Source organism: Balaenoptera acutorostrata, chromosome 6, assembly GCF_949987535.1.
Source record: "Balaenoptera acutorostrata chromosome 6, mBalAcu1.1, whole genome shotgun sequence".
In the NCBI taxonomy this organism is placed as follows: domain Eukaryota; kingdom Metazoa; phylum Chordata; class Mammalia; order Artiodactyla; family Balaenopteridae; genus Balaenoptera; species Balaenoptera acutorostrata.
Window position 1 is genome coordinate 90,440,775 of NC_080069.1, and position 20,311 is coordinate 90,461,085.

The window sequence follows — 20,311 nt, forward strand, 5'->3', positions numbered from 1 at the left end:
GAACCCTGACACCATAATATGAACAAGGCTAACTCGCTGGAAGATGAGAGACCACATGGAACAGAGCTTACTTGATATAGCCAAGGCCATCCTAAACCAGGCATCCCCATACACGTAAGAGAGCCCGGCTAGGATTGGCAGGGCAGCACACACACTCCACACTGACCTTAGATGCCTGAGTGAGCCCAGCTGAGGCCAGAAAAACTACTCAGCTGGCATGTGAGTTCATGGTCAATAATAAAGGTTTATCATTTAAAGCAGGGCTTGGAAACTACAGGCCACAGGGCCCGTTTTTGTAAATACAGACTGGATACAGCTATACCCTTTTAATTTATATATTGTCTATGTCTGCTTTCAAGCTACAATGGCAGAATAGTTGAATAGTTGTGATGGGGGCTGTCTGGCCTGCAAGCTAAAATTATTTACTAACTGGCTCTTTAAGAAACTTTGCTAACCTCTGGTTTAAAACCAGAGTTTGGGGTGATTTGTTATGCAGCAATAGCTAACTGATACAGTACATAAACCCCTTCTCGGGGTGATTGTGAGGATTCAATGACCAATTAAGTGGTTAGCCTGAAGCCTGGAGAACATATTTCTCTTCTGGGGAATCAATGGGAAAAACTGGATTTGATATGCAGCTTTTTTCTCACACTACCTTCAAGGGACAGGACTTCAAAGGAGAAAGTGTTCCAAGCCAAACCACAGCTACCAAGCTTGGCTCTTACCTTTCCAATCAATTACTTTCTCAGAACTGGAGAATGTGGCTGTTAACCAAATAGAAATGACTGACAGTTCATGCTTGACCCTGGCTTCAATCAAGCTATACATCAATGATCTGAAGTGAAAAGGACTGAAAGACGAGTCACAACTCCCCACAAAGACACGTGAGACACTCTCTTCCTGTTGTGGCTCCAACCTCCGTCTGCAACCTCCTGCCACACCCACCCTTCAGAGCCTCTAACCATTCTCTTGGCACAAGCTTCTGCATGGAGAAGCTCAAATGCTGCCACCCCCTGAAAGCCCTCCTTGAATTCACAGAGTTGAGGCCCTCCCAGCCCTGTGCACACCCTTCTTTTCTGGCATGCCCCATGTTGCAACACTGCCTCATTACCCATCTCTGTCTCCCAGACTAGATCTTGAAAAGCTCGTGTTCAACTACAAACTGAAAAGCTTCCCTCTTGGAAAGCTGGCCACCACTTATTCTCTCTGAATTCTCCCCTGCTTAGCACGCTGCTCAGAAACTGTTTGCTGAGTGTTTAAAAAAAAAAAAAAAGTTGAACATGATATTATTTATTCCTTAGGAAACATGTTATTTAACTCAACTCTGTGGATGCTGACAAAATATAAATTGTTGGTACACATCAGCATGTATTTAAAACTTGGGGAACTGATGTCATGGTGCATCTTGACTTTCTCAGTTGCAGTGGAAACATTTACTTAATTATGATAAAAGAAACAAGACTTCAGCAGAAAACATAACTGGATGAGCCCTGTTTGGCTGCACAAAAGGAGACCTACCAAGTTACTGGCCTCTTTGTCATCATTATTTTTTTATAAAGACAACCTGAAGGAATAATATTTCCACCTACTAAAGTTTCGTTTTTCTCTTCCCAGGAGTTCAGGCCCTCACTGTGTCTCACTCGGACTGTATTGTAATTGCCTCCTAACTACAAACCCATTTCCCCCAGACTGTGGCAGCTGCTTGTAACCTGGGATGCTCCTCAACCATGGCTCTGAGTCTATCCTTTTCCTGACTCAACAGTCTTCAAGGATCCCCCTGTGGGGTCTAAACTCAGGCCCCCACGTATCTCACATTGTCACCTCTCATTCCCCAAGTGAGGCCCACTGCAAGAAAGCTCCGGTTTCTAAGAACACTCTCCACATTAAGGTTTCATACATATATTTGCACACACATACGCCCACACACATACATATATGGACACACGTATGCATGTACACTCACAGCACAGGCACCTAAGTGCTCCCGCAGGCTGCAGTCAGCCTTCTCCCTGCGCTGAAATTCCACTTCCGTCTCTAGATCCAGCTCAAAGCTGCCTCCTAGGTGAAGACCTCACTAAATTCCCCAAGACAAAAACACTGGGAAACAAATGATGAAAAGACAATGTGTGTAGATGTCCTCCGGAGGCTTAGGCCAAAGATTACTGCCAAGTCTTTTGCAGCCTTTATTCCCTTCCTCCTAGCTCGCCCTTGTACCGAAAGATCTCTGAGCACAAAAATAAGTGCAGGGAAAAGCTGGTTAAACTGAAAACACAGTCTGTTACAGATAATTCTAAAAGGGAAAATGCCCCAAACTGGAGGCTGGCTGAGTGGGGCATACGTGACCAGGTGTGTGTGTGCCCCCGGACTTACCTGGGAGAATAGAAAGATGCCCAAGTATGTGTCAGAAGGAAGCACAGGTAACTAAGGGAAGCAGGAGAAGGGCCCCCCAAAGATAAAGCTGGTTGGGAGGTGGCAATGGAGGCCCTGAAAGGAGTATCTGTGGACCAATAGCTCCTACTCCCAAGCCATAGCAACTCTCAACACAGGCCGATGTTAAAAACACAGGGCCTGGCACGCAGGGGGCATTCAACAGTCCTAGGGGTTCTTTTCCTAACTCCTAACAACAGAAAAAAGGAAGCTGGGTCTGAGATTAAGTGGGCTAGAAGTAGGTTTTCCTGGATCTGTGGGTGAGGGGCAGAAGGCGGGCTCTGGGGTGTTCAGGGCTGGATCTGCAGTATGCCTGACCTTCCAAAAGCTATCTGGCTGGAAATAATGTGAAAACCAGGCTGCCTCCTGGCTGCCTAGCCAGGAATGGGGGGTGGGTGTTAGCCCCGGATTAGGACGCAGCCCCACACAGAGGGCAGAGATGAGGGCATCCAGAGTCTGCATCCCAAAGCAGCTCTGACCAGAAGACCCAGAGGGAGGGTTAAGAAGCCACTGTTGCATTCGTGTTCTCTAAGTGTGGTCCCAGGATCAGCAGCAAAAGATCACCTGAGAATTTGTTAGAAATGCACATTCTCAGGCCCACACCAGGTGTGGTGACTCAGGCACTTCAGGCGATGGGTCTCACAATCTGTGTTTTAACCAGTCCTCCGGGCGCCGGTTTGAGAACCACTGCATACTATGACCCTTCCGGGCTCCTTCCCCTCCTACTCGTTAGAAGGAACATCTGGTAGCCACAATCCCTCCAACTCCAAGGATCACAACAACTTCTTAAAAGACCAAAGGGCTCAAAGTCACAACCTAGTATGTGAAAATGCAGCCCAGAGAGATCTTTTTTTTTTTTTGACTGCGTTGGGTCTTCATTGCTGCACACAGGTTTTCTCTAGTTGCAGTGATTAGAGCACAGGCTCTAGGCACGTGGGCTTCAGTAGTTGCAGCACGTGGGCTCAGTAGTTGTGGCTCACGGGCTCTAGAGCACAGGTTCAGTAGTTGTGGCTCACGGGCTCAGTTGCTCCGCAGCATGGGGGAATCTTCCTGGACCAGGGTTCAAACCCATGTCCCCTGCATTGGCAGGCAGATTCTTAACCACTGCGCCATCAGAGAAGTCCCCAGAGAGATCTTTTTAAAAACCACATTTGCTCACATCATTTAGCAGCCTAACCCCCTCACTGGCCCTCACTGTGCTTAGCTTTCAAGGTCCTCCCTGACCCGGGCCCTCCTGTCCCTCTGGGGTCCTGCCCAACTCTAACCTCTGAATTCCAGCCACAGGGCCTTTACCTGCAGTCCCCTACAGCACCAGGCTCTCTTCTGCAGCCAACCATAATAATGGTCCTCCCTGACCACGTCCCATCACGGCACTTATGCACACTGCGGCCTAGGCCACAGTATTCACTAGACCCTGCTCTAGTACCCAGCAAGGGAGAGAACAGAGAAGACCTGTAAGAAATACAAACAAGCCAAGTCTTCAACACACTTGACACTCCAGCTATAAAACTTATTATTCCTCAGTATTTGAAACAGTCTTAATTATAATTAGAAAAAACATTTACTAAAGTTTTGAAAACCATAAAGGAAGACTTTAGTGAGCAAGCAGAACGACAAGCAGTGGTAGAGAAAGGAGATTTGCCCACCTGGGAGGTGGTCATGGAGTAACGGGGGAAGGCACAATCTCTCTGGAGAGCTAGGCTGGGTCGTCCTTCCATCCCCAGGGACTTCAGGTTCTCCCAGGCCAGCACCTAGCCAAGCCTGGGCCACACATAAGGCAGCAGGGAGCCTCTCTGCTGTTTCCCTCATAGATCAACCACAAACCCATAATCCTGGGGGCTCTCGGAGAAACCTCCTCTGTCCCCAAGGCAGCACCTGGGTGGCCACCTGGCTTCCAGCTCTTCGTCATTTAGGTATGGCATCCTGGGTGCTTAGGAAGCCGAGAGTCCATGCTTCCAAGATATGTCCCCAAAACTGGCCCAGAGGGAGGTGGAATCCACCGACTGCCCACGATGCCTTCAGCAGACCCAGAGGGGGGAGGAGGGGGTACTCGGGGGACCTAGGACCTTGGGGAGAGGAAGTCAGGCAGAAAAAAATCAGGAGGGGCATCCCCTTACTCCTCCTGCCTGGAAAACAAAAAAGATCCCTTTCCAAGCACCAGCTGGCAGGTAGGAGCCTGTCTCCCTCCTGTCTGGACATCCAGTCCTAAAAGAAACTCAGACTCCATCAGTCTCCCCCAGCCCACACCTGGGCAAAAGTTTACCTTTGGGAGAAGGTAGGGGGCCAGAGGAGAACAAGAGGGACAGCGGCCTGATAGCCATTGCAAGGCACTGGGCCTCAGATGTAATCAAAACACTGCCTTCCACCAGAAGTAGACAGAACAAGTATTATTTCATGGGGGAAAGGAGGGTGTCACAGGAGTGTGAAGGGGGAGGAGAGGGCCCCATCTGGCTGGAATTAACTAACCTGCTTCAAAGGTGGGGGATCAAGATGGTCTGATTTGTTAGGGAGGGGGGTTGCACAAAATCGTCCCCCTCATCCCTGGGGCTGTATGGGGTGGGGGTAAGGTCAGGAAGGAAGGTGAGGTTTGGAGGGGTGGGTCTCCTTCCAGCTGGCTGGGTAGGCGGACCCCTCCCATGCGCGGCTGGAGGAACTGACAGGTCTAAGTGGAGCGCTCTTGTAGGCCAGCTCACTGCAACTGGAAGAGCACGCTTGGGGGTTCCCGGTGCAGCTCCAGTACAAAAGGCCGTCCCATTTCGAAACCTGGCGCGGGGGGTGGGTCAGGGCAGGGCGTTTAGAGTGATTTACATATATCCATTTAAAGACAGCCGGTCTGAATCTGCCATCGGAAATGGGTAATATCCGGCGAGTCCCTTCCCAGCTCTGGACCTCAGTTTCCCATGTATAGAATCAGGGGCAGGAGGAAGAGGAGGTAGACAAGAGTAAACACGCTTTTAAGTCCGTGACAGCTCTGCCTCTCTGACTTTCCTTCTCGGGGGGCTGAAGGGCTAGTTGGGTGTCTCTTTCTTGGGCAAGGCTGGGCGGGGCGCTCTCGTCAGGCTACTTCCGAAACGGGCACCTGGCTGTGGGCTCAGAGAGAGGACGTTTTGGCAGCAGCAGTGAAAGAGACTGTGTCAGGAGGCCGCCAATCGGCGGCAAAGCGCGTGCAGAGGCAGAACTGGGAAGCACCGTTGAGAGGCCTGACCCCAAGGTCCTAGCCCGAGTGGATGTAGGAACTCGAAACTAGAGCGGTGCCTCAGTTTACCCGTGTGCACAGTGGCTCTGGAACCTCGGGTGAGGCCGAGGGGCGCCTTACCTTGTCCTTTTTGCCGGCACCGCTCTCTTCCGCGGCCGAGGCGCCACACTTGTTGAGCAGTTTCTTGCTTCCGCAGGCCGTCGGGCTCCAGGTGCGGCCGCCTGAGCAGGAGCCCCCCGGGTGTTCTGCGGCACCGCCCGCGGCACTCTCCACCTTAATGAGGCGGTGCTTGGGGGAGATGTAGCGCACCTCGGCTGGCGTGGCGGGCCGCCGCTCGCTGCTGCTGCGGTAGAGGTGCGGGGAGCCCGAGGACGAGGACGAGGACGCGGCAGCGCCCACGCCGGAGGAGGCACAGCAGCAGCCCGCGGCGCCCGACGCGGACGAGGCCGAGAAGGCACGCTGGCCCCCGCCTGGCTCCCCGCCGCCGCAGTAGTCCAGGCGGCACATGGCGCGCAGTTTGCGCAGAGACGAGCCGGGCCCGTTGTAAGGGTCCTCAAAGTCGCGCTCCTTCTGTGCGCGGTAGGCGCGGATGAGGTCGCTAGTGCTGCCGCTGTCGTCGGGCAGCGATCCCGACGAGGCCGAGAAGCAGGAGGCGGCGGCCGTACCGCAGGACGCCGAGGTGGCCGAGGGGGCCTGCGGCACGGCCTGGGGGGGCTGCGAGGGCCGCTCGCCCCGGCGCCGCTGCTCGCGGTAGTCGGGCCGCGGCGGCTGCGGGGGGCTCTTGGTCTTGCTGTTGCCCAAGCTGAAGTACTTGTTCAGCCACTTGGCCATGGCGAGAGGCCGCCTAGGGCCGCGGCGCGGGAGCCGGGTCCGCCGCCGCGGCCATTCGGGGGGCAGTGCTGCCGCCCAGGTCCCTCGGCGCCCCGGCCCCGGCGAGGGGCGTCAGGGGCGCCCGCTCCCGACGCCAAGTTCAAGTTCTCTCCGCCGCCTCCTGCCGGCCGCTCCCGGGCTCCGGCCGCTGCAGCACCGCCCTCCGCCTCCTCCGCGCGCCTCCCGGGCTTCGGATCTTGTGCCCTTCGCGGGCGCGTCTCATGGGATCCGGCCGCGGCCCCACAGATAACTAAAGGCCCGGGCGCCCCCCTCCTCGGACGCTCTGGCCGTGCGCTCCGCCACGGAGCGCGCTCCTGCCCCGTCGGAACCGCAGCCACCGCCTTGGCCCGGATCCCCGGTACTGCTGGAACTTGTCGGCGTCCTCGGCCCCCCACTTCTTCCTTCCCGAGAACGCTGTAGCGAGCTCGGCACCCGGCCGGCTAGCAAGCGGGCCGGAGAGCGAGCGAGAAAGCGACGAGGGAGGGAGGAGGCAGCCGGCGCCCGCCCGAGCCCGCGCGCCCGTGCCCGTCCCGGCGGCGTCTGCTGCTGCCGCTGTCGCCGCCTCCCGAACCGCCGCGTGTGTGACACTCGGGCCGCCAGGGCCCGCCCCGCGCCGCGGCCCCGCCCTCCCCGGGCCAGCGCGCGCCCCGCCCCCCAGCCCGCCCCCGCAGACCCCGCCCCGCCCACCCCCACACGTCCTGCTCCCAGACCTCGGCCCTGGCTCCGCCCCTCTTGCGCCCGGATCCTGGGCAGAAGCAGCTCCCCTCTTAAGCACACGCCACCTCCTGTGGCCGCCTCGGCGCCAGGCCCTGGGTCTCGCCTGAGGGCGTCGGGGTCCCGCGGCGCAACCGGCCCCGCCTCGCTCGCAGTCCGCCGCCGCCTAGGGCGAGAGGTTGCCAGCCTAAGCCTGCAGCGCGCCGAGGCCAAACCCTTCCCCGGGACCCGCGCGCTGTGCTACCCAGGGATCCCCACTGTTGGGGACACGGGGCTTTTCTAGTTTACGGCGTGACCCGCTTGGAGGAATTACGGTGCCGAGACCCCTTAGGGACAGGGTGTCTATTCCCTACTTAAAGGGACGAAGACTCCGGTTCAGCCCACTGTGCCAGACCTTCGGAGGAATCCTTATGCAAATGAGCGTTTTAGCAATCCAGATGACGGATGCGGCCAGGATAGGCGGCAGGGGTCCGGCCCCCCACCAGTTGGAGAGAGCCAAGCTAAGGGGAGGTCGGAATGTTTGCTTACCTTTTCACCTCTGAGGAAGTCGTGGCTTTAACCCTGTTCACGGCCAACCTGGCAGAGCGAGCTGTGGGAACGTTTAAAGCCTAAGATTGTAGGAGCTGGCAAGGCTCCATTTAATCCAGGGCCCTCATTTTACAGACGGAGAAACTGAGGCTCAGAGGACGGTCACCCAGGTGGGCCTGGATGCCAGTTCCCGGTCTGGTGGCGCCGAAATTGTGTCATTTCTACTAGTCTCTACTTTGCAATTTAAGGTCGTCCTCTGATTATTAAAATGCGGAAACTGAGGCCGAGTGAGGAGCACAGCCTGCTCGGAAAAGCTTTTCCTGGGAGGCCGAATATGCTCTGCCGAGGAAGAGGAGCTGCCTAGAAATGAGGTAACTGCCAGTAGAGCCGGTGCTCCTTTGAATTAGGCTGATCAAGCTCCAGAATATGACATACCCTAAGGTATGAATTGACACCTGAGAAATTCTCTAAGGATGCTAACTTATTAGGATGATAGTCCAAATCATTAATTACCTCCACTGGCAACCTGTATATTATAGATGGGCTTTGGGGGAATCTATTTTTTCCTGTATCCCATAGGAAAAGTGGGGCCTGTTAGGGCAGGGAGCAAGGCCAGTGACTCTTTTGGCCAGAACTGGAGGTGGAGGTCAGACTCGCAGTCTGAGGCTCTTGGGCAGGGAGGGCCTCTTCCCCTGCCTGAGGCCACCGTGGGGAAGTGGCAGAACCTGGACTCCAACTTGGGTCTTACTCTGAATCCTGTGCTCTGTCCACTCAGCCACAAACAGTGAAGCAGTGGAATTGACTGCAAACTGTCCCTTCAGGATCAAGCTATTTGCTCTTCCCCTCTGGTCAGACAGGACTGTCATCCTCTATGAGCCAGTTAAATTTTACAAACCCACTATATGATGCCATAGTCACAGACATCATCAACAACTACACAGCCCCTTCATTGCCTGAGATCTACTTTTTTAGAATTTCACAGGAAATCTATGATGTGGGTGTGTGTGTGTTTGTGGGGTGTCTGGGGGATGGTGAGAGGACCCAGAAGTTGACCTGAGCTAAGATGTTTATTTTGGGTGTCCCTAGACTTAACTATCTCAGATTACCCTTTAAATCATTCCTCTACTGTATAAACACTTAATTATCCCACAAGTAAGAGAGGCCCAAATAGAAAACCTGAAAGGCAAGGACATTCTCCTTGCGAGCCCCTCCTTTCAACCAACCACAAATCCTCTCCTGCTCCCTTCCTTCCCATCTCTGCTTCTAGGTTCAGGAAGGAGGAATGGCCAGATCCTGGCAACAGGCCAGGACACCCTGGGCAAGAAAGTCTTCTCCAGGATCTGGAAACTTGTTCCCTGCGCGTGGGTTGCACATGGAAGAGTGATCTCTGCCTTTTCCAAAGGTTTAGGAAGAGAAGTTATATTTCACAACTTATTTTTCCCATTTCACTTTCAGCAGGCCATGGGGTCAGACCCACTTTTCCATGTGATGCCTCTGCTGGGGTATAATTTGCAAGCCAAAATTATTGTAATGCTATAGTATTATGCCAAAAACTTCCAGAGCACTTGTGTATCTGCTCAACCCCTACATGTTCTGTATATAATTAACCCTCCTCAGCATCCCTACAATCTCGTGTTATTCCCAGTTTACAGATGGGTAACTGACCTAAGATAGTATTTATTTCAAGCAGGCAAAAAAACACATGGGTGTTTTCCTTTGGGAACTAATAGTGACATCTTACAAGACTCAGAGTCAGAAATAATCAGTCTGAAAGGAAACAGAAACGTTCCCGAAAGACGATGCTGGAGAAGCAGTGTGTCAAATGGTTAGAGGAGACAGGGACTTGTAAGAAAAGGATCAGAACACTATAGGTGGTTAGAGCTGGACAGACTCTTCAGAAAGCCAACCACCCCATTTCAGAGAGAAGACGGACCAGTGAAGGGAAGAGGTTGAGTCAAGAGGCATGGCTGGGATTGGCATCCAGTCTCTTTGACATCACAAACCCAATTCTATGGCCATCATTCTTGGCATTTTTTACTTTTATATCCCCCCTTCTTGTCCCCAGTTTTCTTATTGGAAGGGTTGGGTGTGGTCCTGTTCCTGTTTCTGCCCTGTCTCAACTTCTCATTTTAGACCAAGGTGGGGACATGGCAGCTCTTTTCTCTGCACTCCCAATATCTGGAGGTAGGCTCTGCCATTGGTGGAGGCCTAGAAAAATGGTGCCACCATCCCAACAGATTCATCAAACAGAACTTTTTCAGTTCAGTCTGTCAAATGTTAATGTCAGTCCCTTGCTATGTACCAGCCTGGGAGTCTGGGCTGGAAGCATGGATTTGAGAGTCATTAATCCTCAGTGAAGACCTGAAGCAAAACCCTCAGTCATCCTTGACACCTTTTTTATTCCTGCTCCATCCAACCCATCAGCAAAGAATATGCAGAATCCTACCATGTCTCACCACCTCCACTGCTCCTACCCCGGTCCAACTCCTTCATCCCTTGACTGTATCATTGCAGGTGTCTCCTACCCATTTCCTGGTTTCTTTCTCAACGCAGCAACCAGTGATCCTATTAAAAAGGAATCTGATTAAATCCCCCATTAAATCCCCATGTCCCGGGACTTTCCTGACGGTCCAGTGGTTAAGACTCTGTGCTTCCACTGCAGGGGGCACAGGTTCCATCCCTGGTCGGGGAGTTCCCACATGGCATGCTTGCAGCCAAAAAAGAAAAAAGAAAAAAATCCCCATGTCCCTAATAGATGCCAAAAATAGTTACAGTGGCCCATAAGGCCTCACATGACCTAGTCCCCTTAAATTCCCACTCCAGCCAGGCAGCCTCTTTGCTGTTCCTCGAACCCTCTCTCACCTTGGGCCTTTGCACTACATCTCCTCTGCCTGGAATGCTTCCCCACTGCTGTCACCATTCACTCCCTTCTGGGCTTTTTTTAAATGGCACGTGCTCAGTGAAGCCTCTCCTGGGCACCATATCTAGAATTGTCCTCCACACTCAACACTTCCTATCCTCATCTCTGCTTTATTTTTCTGAGTTATCACTCATTCCCATTTCACACACAGCATATTTTACTTATTGTTCTTGCTTATTCTTTGTCTTGCCCCACGATGGGGTAGGGATCTTTACTCTTAGTTCACTGCATATCTTCTGTGTCAAGAACAGGGCCTGACACCTAGCAGGCATGGGATCAATATTTGTGAAATGAATGAGTGAACGTGAGTGGCTGATCATGGAGGGTAGAATAGCAGAGGGCTAAAGCTTGCCATCTCTCTGCCTCGGACCTGGTGCTAGTGGCTTTAGCTTTGGTCTGGAGGTGGGAGCATGTCAGACTTGCCACATTTTTAAAGCAGATGTGTTCAGGGGATCTGTTCCCAGACTGTGTCTCTTCCGCAGAGGAAGCAGAACGAGATTCACTCCTGTCTTCCCAGCATCCGGAGGGGGCTCCAGGAAGGTTGCGGGGTCCAGGTAGCCCCTTCCACACAAGTCCCAGTCGTGCTGACACGCAAGCCTGTCCGCGGTGTCGCTGAGCCAGCTCTGTTGTTACCTCCACCTCAGGTACAACTAATCTTAGGAATCTCATTGCTGGTCAAAAGATAATCCTCTATATCTAGATTAAAGACTGTGTTTTGACCATTACTGCGCACTGAATGTTGAGCCGACAATTTAATTGAGCTGTTTATGCTGCTGCCTTGATTTCTTCCCAGAGAATTTGCAACTAATTCCAAGTGTCTCTGTGAATTAAGTGGGCCTCTCCCAACATGCTTTGCCTGTCATTTGCCTGTGCCAAATCCCACTTGTCCTTGTGTTACCCAATTATGGGCTCTCCCTCACAGCTGTATGTGGCCGGGACCACTTCCAGCCCACTTCCTCCTCGAGGTGGCCATTAATTATATGGCCCCGAGAATGGCCATACCCCAGGACAGCCTCTATGGTACCTGCAGCAGTAGAAAGGGAGGGTGGAGGTGAGGACTGGGACAGCAGCAGAGAGGACATAAATCAGACTGACCCCTTTGAAGTCACCTCTAGGAGACTGACAATAACCCCCTAACAAGAGGATACAAGTGTCTTTAGCACAGTTAAGTGTGATGGAAGGAAAAGAGTTTTGGATGGAGGTCAAGACTGCTGAGTTCTTATCCTGGCTCTCTTCTGACTTACTACATGACCTCTACGGCCTCGATGTTACTATTTATAAAATGGGAGCTGGCAGATCATTGTTTCTCATTCCATGTCATGGAGTGTCTAAGGGCAGGGTTGCCAGATTTAGAAAAAATGAAACAAAATAACAATGACAAAAATGGACATCCATGCAATATTTGGGATATACTTATAGTAAAATATTATTTGTTGTTTATTTAGAATTCAAATTTAAGTGGGTGTCCTATATTTTATTTGGTGATCTCAGGCAAGTGTCCTCATGGGAGATAAAGGGGGCTCCCCACCCCTAGCCCAGCCTCTGCTGATGAAATGTATGAGAGTAGACCTCTCAACTCCAGCTGAAAATTTAGAATCACCTACAGAGCTTATACAACACCTAGTGACCAGTCTGTATTCCAGACCAATTAAATCAGAATTCTGGGGGTGGATTCAGGAATTAGTCTATTTTTTTTTTTTCTCCCCAGATGAGTCCAATGTGCAGCCAAGTTTGAAAACCACTGGACTAGAGCAAGGGTTCTTAAAGTGAGGTCCCAGGACCAGAGCATCAGCTTTACCTGAGAACCCATTAGAAATATAAATTCCGACTTGCAGACCTTCAGAATCAGAAACTGGGTGTTGTGGCCCAGAAAGCCCTCCAGGGACTCTGCTGTATCTAAAGTTTTAGAGCCAGTTTAAAAGTTCCTTTGATGCCAGTAGGGCACCTGATCAGCAAGTGGGTGCTAGAAAAGCGAATTGGTTGATTTGCAGTGATGCATCTTAATGGTTAAACTGCCTGTCCTCTAGCAATTGCAGTCTAAATTATGGGGTTTGCAACCCACCAAATGCAGTGACTTTTTGAGTCTCAAACTTTGGTCTGATGGCAGTCTTGAAGGCTACTATTGTCACCTGGCAGCATGACAGGTTAGGCCAGGAAAAGCCAGAGGTAGGCCAGAAGAGTCTGAGGGCATAAAATTCTGGGTCAGGCAGCCTGAAGGCACAGCGGAAGGGGCTTGGAGTCCATGAGCAAGGAGGAAGCAGAAAGTGTGACAGAAAGGAACCAGACAGGGTCAGGGGGGGCAGGAGGTCAGCCCAGGTCCCAAGGAGATGAGGTGGGGATGGGGTGGGGAGGAGAGGTGAGAAATAAAGATATCTCCAGGGCTGGTTAGGCCGAGTCAGGCACTGCTTCTGTGAGGAGCCAGGACCAGGGCAGGCCAGAGCTGAGGCCAACCAGTGGAGGTGGAGAAGGAAGGCTGTGCTTGTTTTGTGATGATCAAAAACAGAGCAGCGTTCTTCTGCAGCCTCGGAAGACAAATACAAGCCCACTAGCGCCGTCAGGTTTTTGTCTATGGAGGTCTCACAGTTCCAGGTTGATTTGTTTTGGGGGATGCCAGGTGCCCAGGATGTGTGACTCTCCTGTCCTTGAGAGACTGCTGGAGGGCAAGTCGTTGGGGCTGTGCATGACTCATTGCTGTCCACCCCCAGGATTCCCTCAGCACCTGCCAAACGCTAGGCCCTGAGTGACTGTGTGTGAAACTGAATCCCATAGGGATCCAACAAAGCAGGGTTCTTAAATATGAGTTATCACCTCAGGCCCTAATAAACCACACCAGTGAGGAACCACAGACATTCCACATGCAAAAGGGCACTTGTCACCCTTGTAGAATCATCGAAGACTCTGCTCCCTGCTGCCTGCCTTTCTCCCTTCTTTCCACAGAGCTCGTCTCCTGTACAAAGCGCAGCTCCCCGACACTGTAGGGAACAATTGAAAAAGAAGGCATAAAGGCAGCAAACATCGAAACCTCCAAGATTACACTTACCTGGGTTCTAATGCGAACGACTTTGTGTGCTAGTGTGTAAAACTATAAATCTGAGGCCTTTAATCTGATTCTCATCTCCAAAATAAACTTCGGAGTTCCTAAAAGGTACAATATTACTTTAAGCCCTACAGTTGGGAAAGTGATTTATTTCTTCATTGTTAAACCACACACACACAGATGTTCTTCTGATGCAATTTCCATCCTCTCATTTTCGTTGTAATATTTAAAGACAATTTTTATTTTTTAATTTTTTGTAACATCTTTATTGGAGTATAATTGCTTTACAATGGTGTGTTAGTTTCTGCTTTATAACCAAGTGAATCAGCTAGACATATACATATATCCTCATATCTCTTCCCTCTTGCATCTCCCTCCCACCCTCCCTATCCCACCCCTCTAGGTGGTCACAAAGCACTGAGCTGATCTCCCTGTGCTATGTGGCTGCTTCCCGCTTGCTTTCTATTTTACATTTGGTAGTGTATATATGTCCATGCCACTCTCTCACTTCTGTTCCAGCTTACCCTTCCCCCTCCCTGTGTCCTCAAGTCCATTCTCTATGTCTGCGTCGTTATTGCTGTCCTGCCCCTAGGTTCTTCAGAACGTGTTTTGGTTTTTTTTCTTAAAGATTCCATATATATGTGTTAGCATACGGTATTTGTTTTTCTTAAAGACAATTTTAAAAAGTCATTTTCCATGCATAATTTTCTACTGCTACATTTTATTTTTTTCTTGAATGACAGTGGTTACCATGCTGCCATCTGAGCCTTACCTGAGGGGGTGCATTGTTCTTAGCCAGAGCCAGGAAAGAGTTAAAGTTGCAAAGGGCAGTCTGTCATCTGTCTCAGTTTGGGGATGGAGTGGGGCTGGAGACTGCCCAATTGTCTCTTTCCCTCCCTGGGGCTGAGTGCAGGATGTTGAATCTCCCAAAATAACTCTGACCATGTGGGTAAATGCCTGCCCAGAGCTGGTTTGGAATAGAAGATTCTCAGGATCAGAGGGGAGCTCTCCTGGCCAAATGATCTGATCTGGCTGGAAGAGAGAGGAGCCCAGCACCTTCCAAACCAAATGTCCACTAACAAGCCCTCACCTGGCCCCAGGGAAAACCAGGTGATCCCTGTCAGCTTCTTTCACCCAGGTGGCAGCCCACAGAGTGACCATCCCCAGACAGAGTCCTGTAAGGCCAGTGGGAGAGGTCCCATCAGATCCAGGGCAGAATCTAAGTGAGCCTCTCAGTCACTGGAATTTCTGGAGCCCTTGGGGTTTGCAAGATGCTGTAGAATCACCGTTTATCGCACATGTCCAGAGGAGGGAACTGCTGGCTTTTGTGGCTTCCCAGAGTCATGTTGAGTGGAGGGGTTCCTTCTGCCTGGGCCTCGAGCTCGCTCTGATCGCTCTAGTCCCAAGGTGCAGACAGTGATGGTTTTGGGGGGTCCCCTCACCCCCAAGACTGGGGCAGCATTTCATTCATATACTTTGAGTCTGGAGCTGGCAAAGCCCAGAGAGAAACATTGCTTTCCTAAGTCTCCTGCTTTTACCTTTATGTACAACTCGATTCGTATTTCCGTTTGTCCCCATTTGTGGACATTTTTGTGGTGGGTATAACCTTTTAATGTTATTATTAGACTCTAACCACAGGAATCCACTTCTCCAATGGACCAATTTTGCTATAAAGTAGCACGTTCACCCTGGCCACGGTGTGGGTCAAGGGTGCTTAAACTCTGAGTGTGCCTCAGAATCACCTCAGAAAACAGCATTAGAATGTACACTGCCAACACTGCAGAGAAGCCAACTCAGAGCCTAGTGGGGCTCAGGAATCTGCATTGTTACATGAACCACAGCTGATTCTGCTCAGACGAGCCAACTATCCCACTTTGAGAAGCTCTGGCTAGTCTCTGAGCTCTGATCCACGGTGTGAACCAAGAAATCATGGGTGGAGGCATTTCTTACTTTTGTTCCCAAGACCCAACGTTCAGAGGGTCGGCCAGCCTGCCTCTCAGGCAGTGTGTCCCTGCAGGGCATCATGTCTCCTCACCTGTGCATCCTAAGGGACATATGGTTCTTCTTATTTATCCTGAGCAAATCTCCCTCAGAGGCCAGTGTAACAGATTCTGAGAAGTGGGGATTAGGCGGGAGGAAGGGAGGAGAACAAATGTGGACACAGAACACAAGAGGACGCTATGCTGGCCACTGTGCTCCAGGCTTCGTCGTCCCACAGAAGCGCATATGGTGGGCACTAACACCCATCTTCCAGCTGAGGACGTGAGGGCTCAGAGGTCACACAGCTAATAAGAGCTGGACTCAGGTATGTTCGATTTAAAGGCCTCCTTTCTTTCCTTGTTTGTTTGTTTGTTTGTTTGTTTTGGAGTAGGGATGGATGCATTTAAAAAATTTTTAAACTTTTTATTGTGAAAGATTTCAAACTACAGAAAAATTGCAAGAATAGTACAACCAACCCCACAGACCCTTTAATTGTTAACGTTTTGCCACATCTGCACTCTACCTATTGTCGACTGAAAGAAACAAAACAAAACTGCACAACATGAGAGCCGTGAGTTCAGTTTCATTTGGGGACTTACTGAGGACTATAACCTCTCAGATAGCTCTGAGAAACTGCTCCAAAGAGGTGGGGGGGAGGTCAGTGTATATATGATTTTGGTGAAGGAGGCACATGCAATCAAGCACACATCTCTGCAGAAGGTTGCTGCTGGTCACAGGGAGCAGATGTCTCCATTAATGATTTTAGTGCTTTTCTAGGTATGAGAAGATGCAAGAAATTGGGTTCATAAAATTTCCTCCTGAAAATATCTATCTGAAGGCCTGTTCTGCCGGGTTTTCCAGATCAAAGTGCCTTGTTCCTGATCTCCGTCCTGAACTCCTTTCAGGGTGTGTTAAAGGTCAGCGACTGCAGTGGCTAGAGACTTCATTCTTGGAGAACCAGATGGTGAGCAACACTTTTTAGTTGTGTCTATCCATCCATCTATCTATCTATCTTATCAATTTTGCTAATTCATTTGAGAATGACTTGAAAGCGCTTGATTTACTCCTAAATATTTCAGCTCATCTCCAGAGAACAGTGGCATTCTTCCACAAAGCCACAGTAAAATTATCACACTTGGGAAGTTTAACATTAATACATTACTATTTGATATTTGGTTTACTTTACCAATTGTTTATAAAATGTCCTTTATAGCATTTTTTTTTTGATTCAGCATCCAATTCAGGATCATTCATTGTATTTAGTTGTCACATTTCTTTAGTCTCTTCTCATCTAGAGCTTGGCATTCCAGTCTTTATTTTTTGTCTTTTATGACACTGACATGTTTCAAGAGACCAGGCCAGTTGTTTTGCAGAATATCCCTCAGTTTGGATTTGTCACATTGCTTCCTCATGATTGTAGTCTTCTTAGGGCTTTGTGTCAGAGGGACAAAGGCTTTGCCCTTTTGATTGTCCTCCACTGCCTCTTGCCAGGTGAGGGTCAAGGTTGGCCCTTTGTACTGTTATAAGGACCAGTTTTGGAAGAAAAGCAGCATAGCTTGGGGGAATGAGTGCAGGCCTTGATCATCGCTGCCTCCCATTCTGAGGCACGAGATTTTTCAGGAAAATACTTAGAGACCACTGCAAAATGTCATGTCTGCCTAAGCCTAAAGTTTGACAGTGCCAGAGGAGCGAAAACCTGGCTTCTGCCTTATTCTGCCTTTCACATCTTGGCAAGTGCTTCTCCTTGAAGAACTGCTGTCTCTGAAGGCAGGGATTCTGGAACATGCACTTCCCAGACTTCTAGCCCCTTGATAAAGGGAAGAACATAGAAGGGTCATTGCCTCTATCATTTACTGGACCAGTAGAAGTCTTTCCTGGGGAGTCTTCTGATGGAACTAGTGGGGAAGACTTCTGGGGTCACAACTAGAAGTACTGGTTGTACTGGTTACCTTGGAGGCTATCCTCCCTGACTTTTGGAGGAAGCCCAGCTGTGGTAGGAGAGAATGAGGCTCTCAAAGAGTGAGAACAGAGTGAAAAACATAGGTGGAGATGGAGAGGGAGAGGAGGAGGGAGGGGAAGAGAGAGATGGAGGTGGAGATGGGGTGTGGGAGGGAGGGAGAGAGAGAATGAGAGAGAGAGAACACTCAGGAAAGCTGATGACACTGTGACATTGTGTCAACCCTGGGTTTGGTCATACCCTTTGCCACTGCTGTCCATGTCCTTCTCAATTATTTCAATTCATAAATTTCTTTTTTGCCTAAGCTAATTTAATTTGCTGTTACTTGCAACCAACAGGGTCCTAATGAATAGCAGGGAGGACCTTAGTGTCCAAGGGCAATGTGTGCTGTGCAAAGAAGAAGAACAAAGTGAAGAAAGTGGTAGGAGCACCCAGAGGAGAAGGTAATAAGAAGAGAGTTCATCTCCATTTTATCTTTTATCTTGGAAATATTATTTTAGCCATAATGTTTTTCTTAGTTGTTACTTCTCATGGCTGTTACTTCCTTCCAGAATACTCTTCTTCTTTTCCTTCTTATGATGTTTTGATTTATAATAAGAGATATATATTTGGTCTTCATCCCGTTCCTTCCACAGAGCTCCTAAAACCCTTGGAATTTCTTAAGTGTTAAGAGCACAAATGTGAAATGGGTGTCTTTTGTTATTGTGAACAAGCCCCTTTCAACCACTCCTGAGTTTATGTTAATGAGGTGACTTTGGGAAAGCTCCTCGGGCTGGGGGCTGGATGCTGGGGGACTAACAACCAGTGATTAGAGTGTTGAAACTTTCAGCCCCCCTTCCAGGAAGGGGAGAGGGGCTGGAGGTTGAATTAATTGTCAATGGCTAATTTTTAATCAGTCGTGCCTATGTAATGAAACCTCCTTAAAAACTCAAGAGTAGAGAGTGGAGAGTTTCTGGGTTGGTGAACACATTTGGAAAGAGTGGTGCCCTGGAGAATGCATGGAAGCTCTCTGTGCCCCTTCCCACATACCTTGCCCTGTGTCTCTTCCATCTGGCTGTTCCTGAGTTATATCCTTTTGTAATAACCAGTAATCTAGTAATTCCTGAGTTCTGTTCTAGCAAATTAATCAAACCTGAGGAGGGGGTAGTGGGAATCTCCAAGTTATAGCTGGTCTGTCAGAAGCACAGGTAACTGGACTTGCAATTGGCCATCTGAAGGTGGGGGGGTACTGTCTGTGGAACTAAGCCCTTAATCTGTGGGATCTGATGCTATCTCCTGGTAGATAGTGTCAGAGTTGAGTTAAATTGTTGGATACCCAGTTGGTGTCACAGAATTGCTTGATGTTTGGAAAACTCACATATCTGGTGCCAGAAGTAGTGTGGTGGTAGAATGAGATTAAAGGAGATATGTAGGAGTATTTTCCTTTATTTTATTTTATTTTATTTTTTTTGGCCACACCGCGTGGCTTGCAGGATCTCAGTTCCCCAACCAGGGATTGAACCCAGGCCACGGCAGTGAAAGCCCAGAATCCTAACCACTAGACCACCAGGGAACTCCCAGGAGTGTTTTTCCTTTACACTTTTGTTTCTGAAATACTTACTTTCTTCCAAACACCAGTTCAAATTTGCTCTCTCCAGGGCCTCCTCAACTATTTCACCTCATTTCTTAATTCTTAAAGTTCTTGGCACAGAACAGTCGAACATCAAATTATTAAAATCTTTTTATGTGTTTTGACTCTTCTTATTGACTCTGAGTGCCTCAAGGTCATGGACTACATCTTACATCCCCTCTGCAATCCCCCATCCCCAGGTTTATCACCATTGACCTGTGCTCAATTAATACCAGGGAGTTGACGGACTGATTGCTCAGTGAGGATGCTGAAGTTGCCATGGGCAATAAACTGGAAGAGTAGGCCTGGAGGAGATGAATGCTGTCCAGGTGCCAGCCATCCAGGAATAAAGAAGCCTTTCCAGAAAGAGTAATCAAGCTCGCTCAAAAGGGCTTGGCACACATGGGTGGGTCCCAAGCAGCGCACCTCTCCTAGTGGCCACAAGGGGGCGGCAGAGGGCACAGTCCAGTTCTCAAACTGTAGGTATGGCACTTGGATCTGCCAGCTGGTCAGCTAGCTGAGCCCTGCTGGAAAGGAGATCTTGGTCTAAGTGTTTTGCACAGGATAAGGTGGGCCTTATCCCAACCTAGACTAAAGCTGGGAAAGCCATAGGATGAACAAGTGGATGGCAGACATCAACAGGCACCTAAGAGTATGAGCTGGACCCTACAAAATCAAAGCAATCAGTGATCTTTAAAGATATCTAGACATTCTGCTAAGGACAAGGGGGCTGCCTCAGTGTTTTGGTGAAGGAAGAAGGAAGTCCAGGCATGGGTATCGTGGCCAAGGCAAAGTCTAGGAGGGAGGAGTCCTGGAGTCCCATCTCTAAGCCTATAGGTCCTCAGCCCTGTGTCTATGGCGCCTGATGAATGCTTTGGCTGTGTGACCTATGGGATGATCTGCCCCTCTCTGAGCCTCAGGTGTCTCATCCTATACAAAGAAGATTGGTGTCTAGAGGCTCAGAGACTGGCCCTGTCTTTGCACTGGACTCCATGATGGCCGGGGATCCTTCCAGCTTAGATGGCCTCTGGGTTTATAAGAACAAAGCAGTTCAGTTGGCTACAAAAACCTTC

At 50.0% G+C, this 20,311-nt stretch overlaps 1 protein-coding gene and 2 long non-coding RNA genes across 5 annotated transcripts in view; 2 read left to right on the forward strand and 1 right to left on the reverse strand.

Annotated features, from left to right (window-relative positions):
* Positions 1 to 6,995, reverse strand: part of SHB (SH2 domain containing adaptor protein B) — a 137,173-nt gene extending 130,178 nt beyond the window's left edge. For both annotated transcript variants that reach the window (XM_007197030.2, XM_057547923.1), the window contains exon 1: positions 5,744 to 6,995. In XM_007197030.2, coding sequence (XP_007197092.2) covers positions 5,744 to 6,454 — 711 coding nt within the window. In that variant the 5' untranslated portion in view covers positions 6,455 to 6,995. The remainder of the gene's footprint in view (positions 1 to 5,743) is intronic.
* Positions 6,996 to 7,252: 257 nt separating this feature from the next.
* On the forward strand, positions 7,253 to 13,961 carry LOC103015752 (uncharacterized). The gene is made up of 3 exons (XR_452436.2): positions 7,253 to 8,106; positions 11,138 to 11,299; positions 13,593 to 13,961. It is a non-coding gene; the product is annotated as an uncharacterized LOC103015752 (long non-coding RNA).
* Positions 13,962 to 15,827: 1,866 nt separating this feature from the next.
* Positions 15,828 to 20,311, forward strand: part of LOC103015957 (uncharacterized) — a 70,052-nt gene continuing 65,568 nt past the window's right edge. For both annotated transcript variants that reach the window (XR_452437.2, XR_009008509.1), the window contains exons 1-3: positions 15,828 to 15,997; positions 16,534 to 16,636; positions 17,968 to 18,072. This is a non-coding gene — a long non-coding RNA (uncharacterized LOC103015957). The remainder of the gene's footprint in view (positions 15,998 to 16,533; positions 16,637 to 17,967; positions 18,073 to 20,311) is intronic.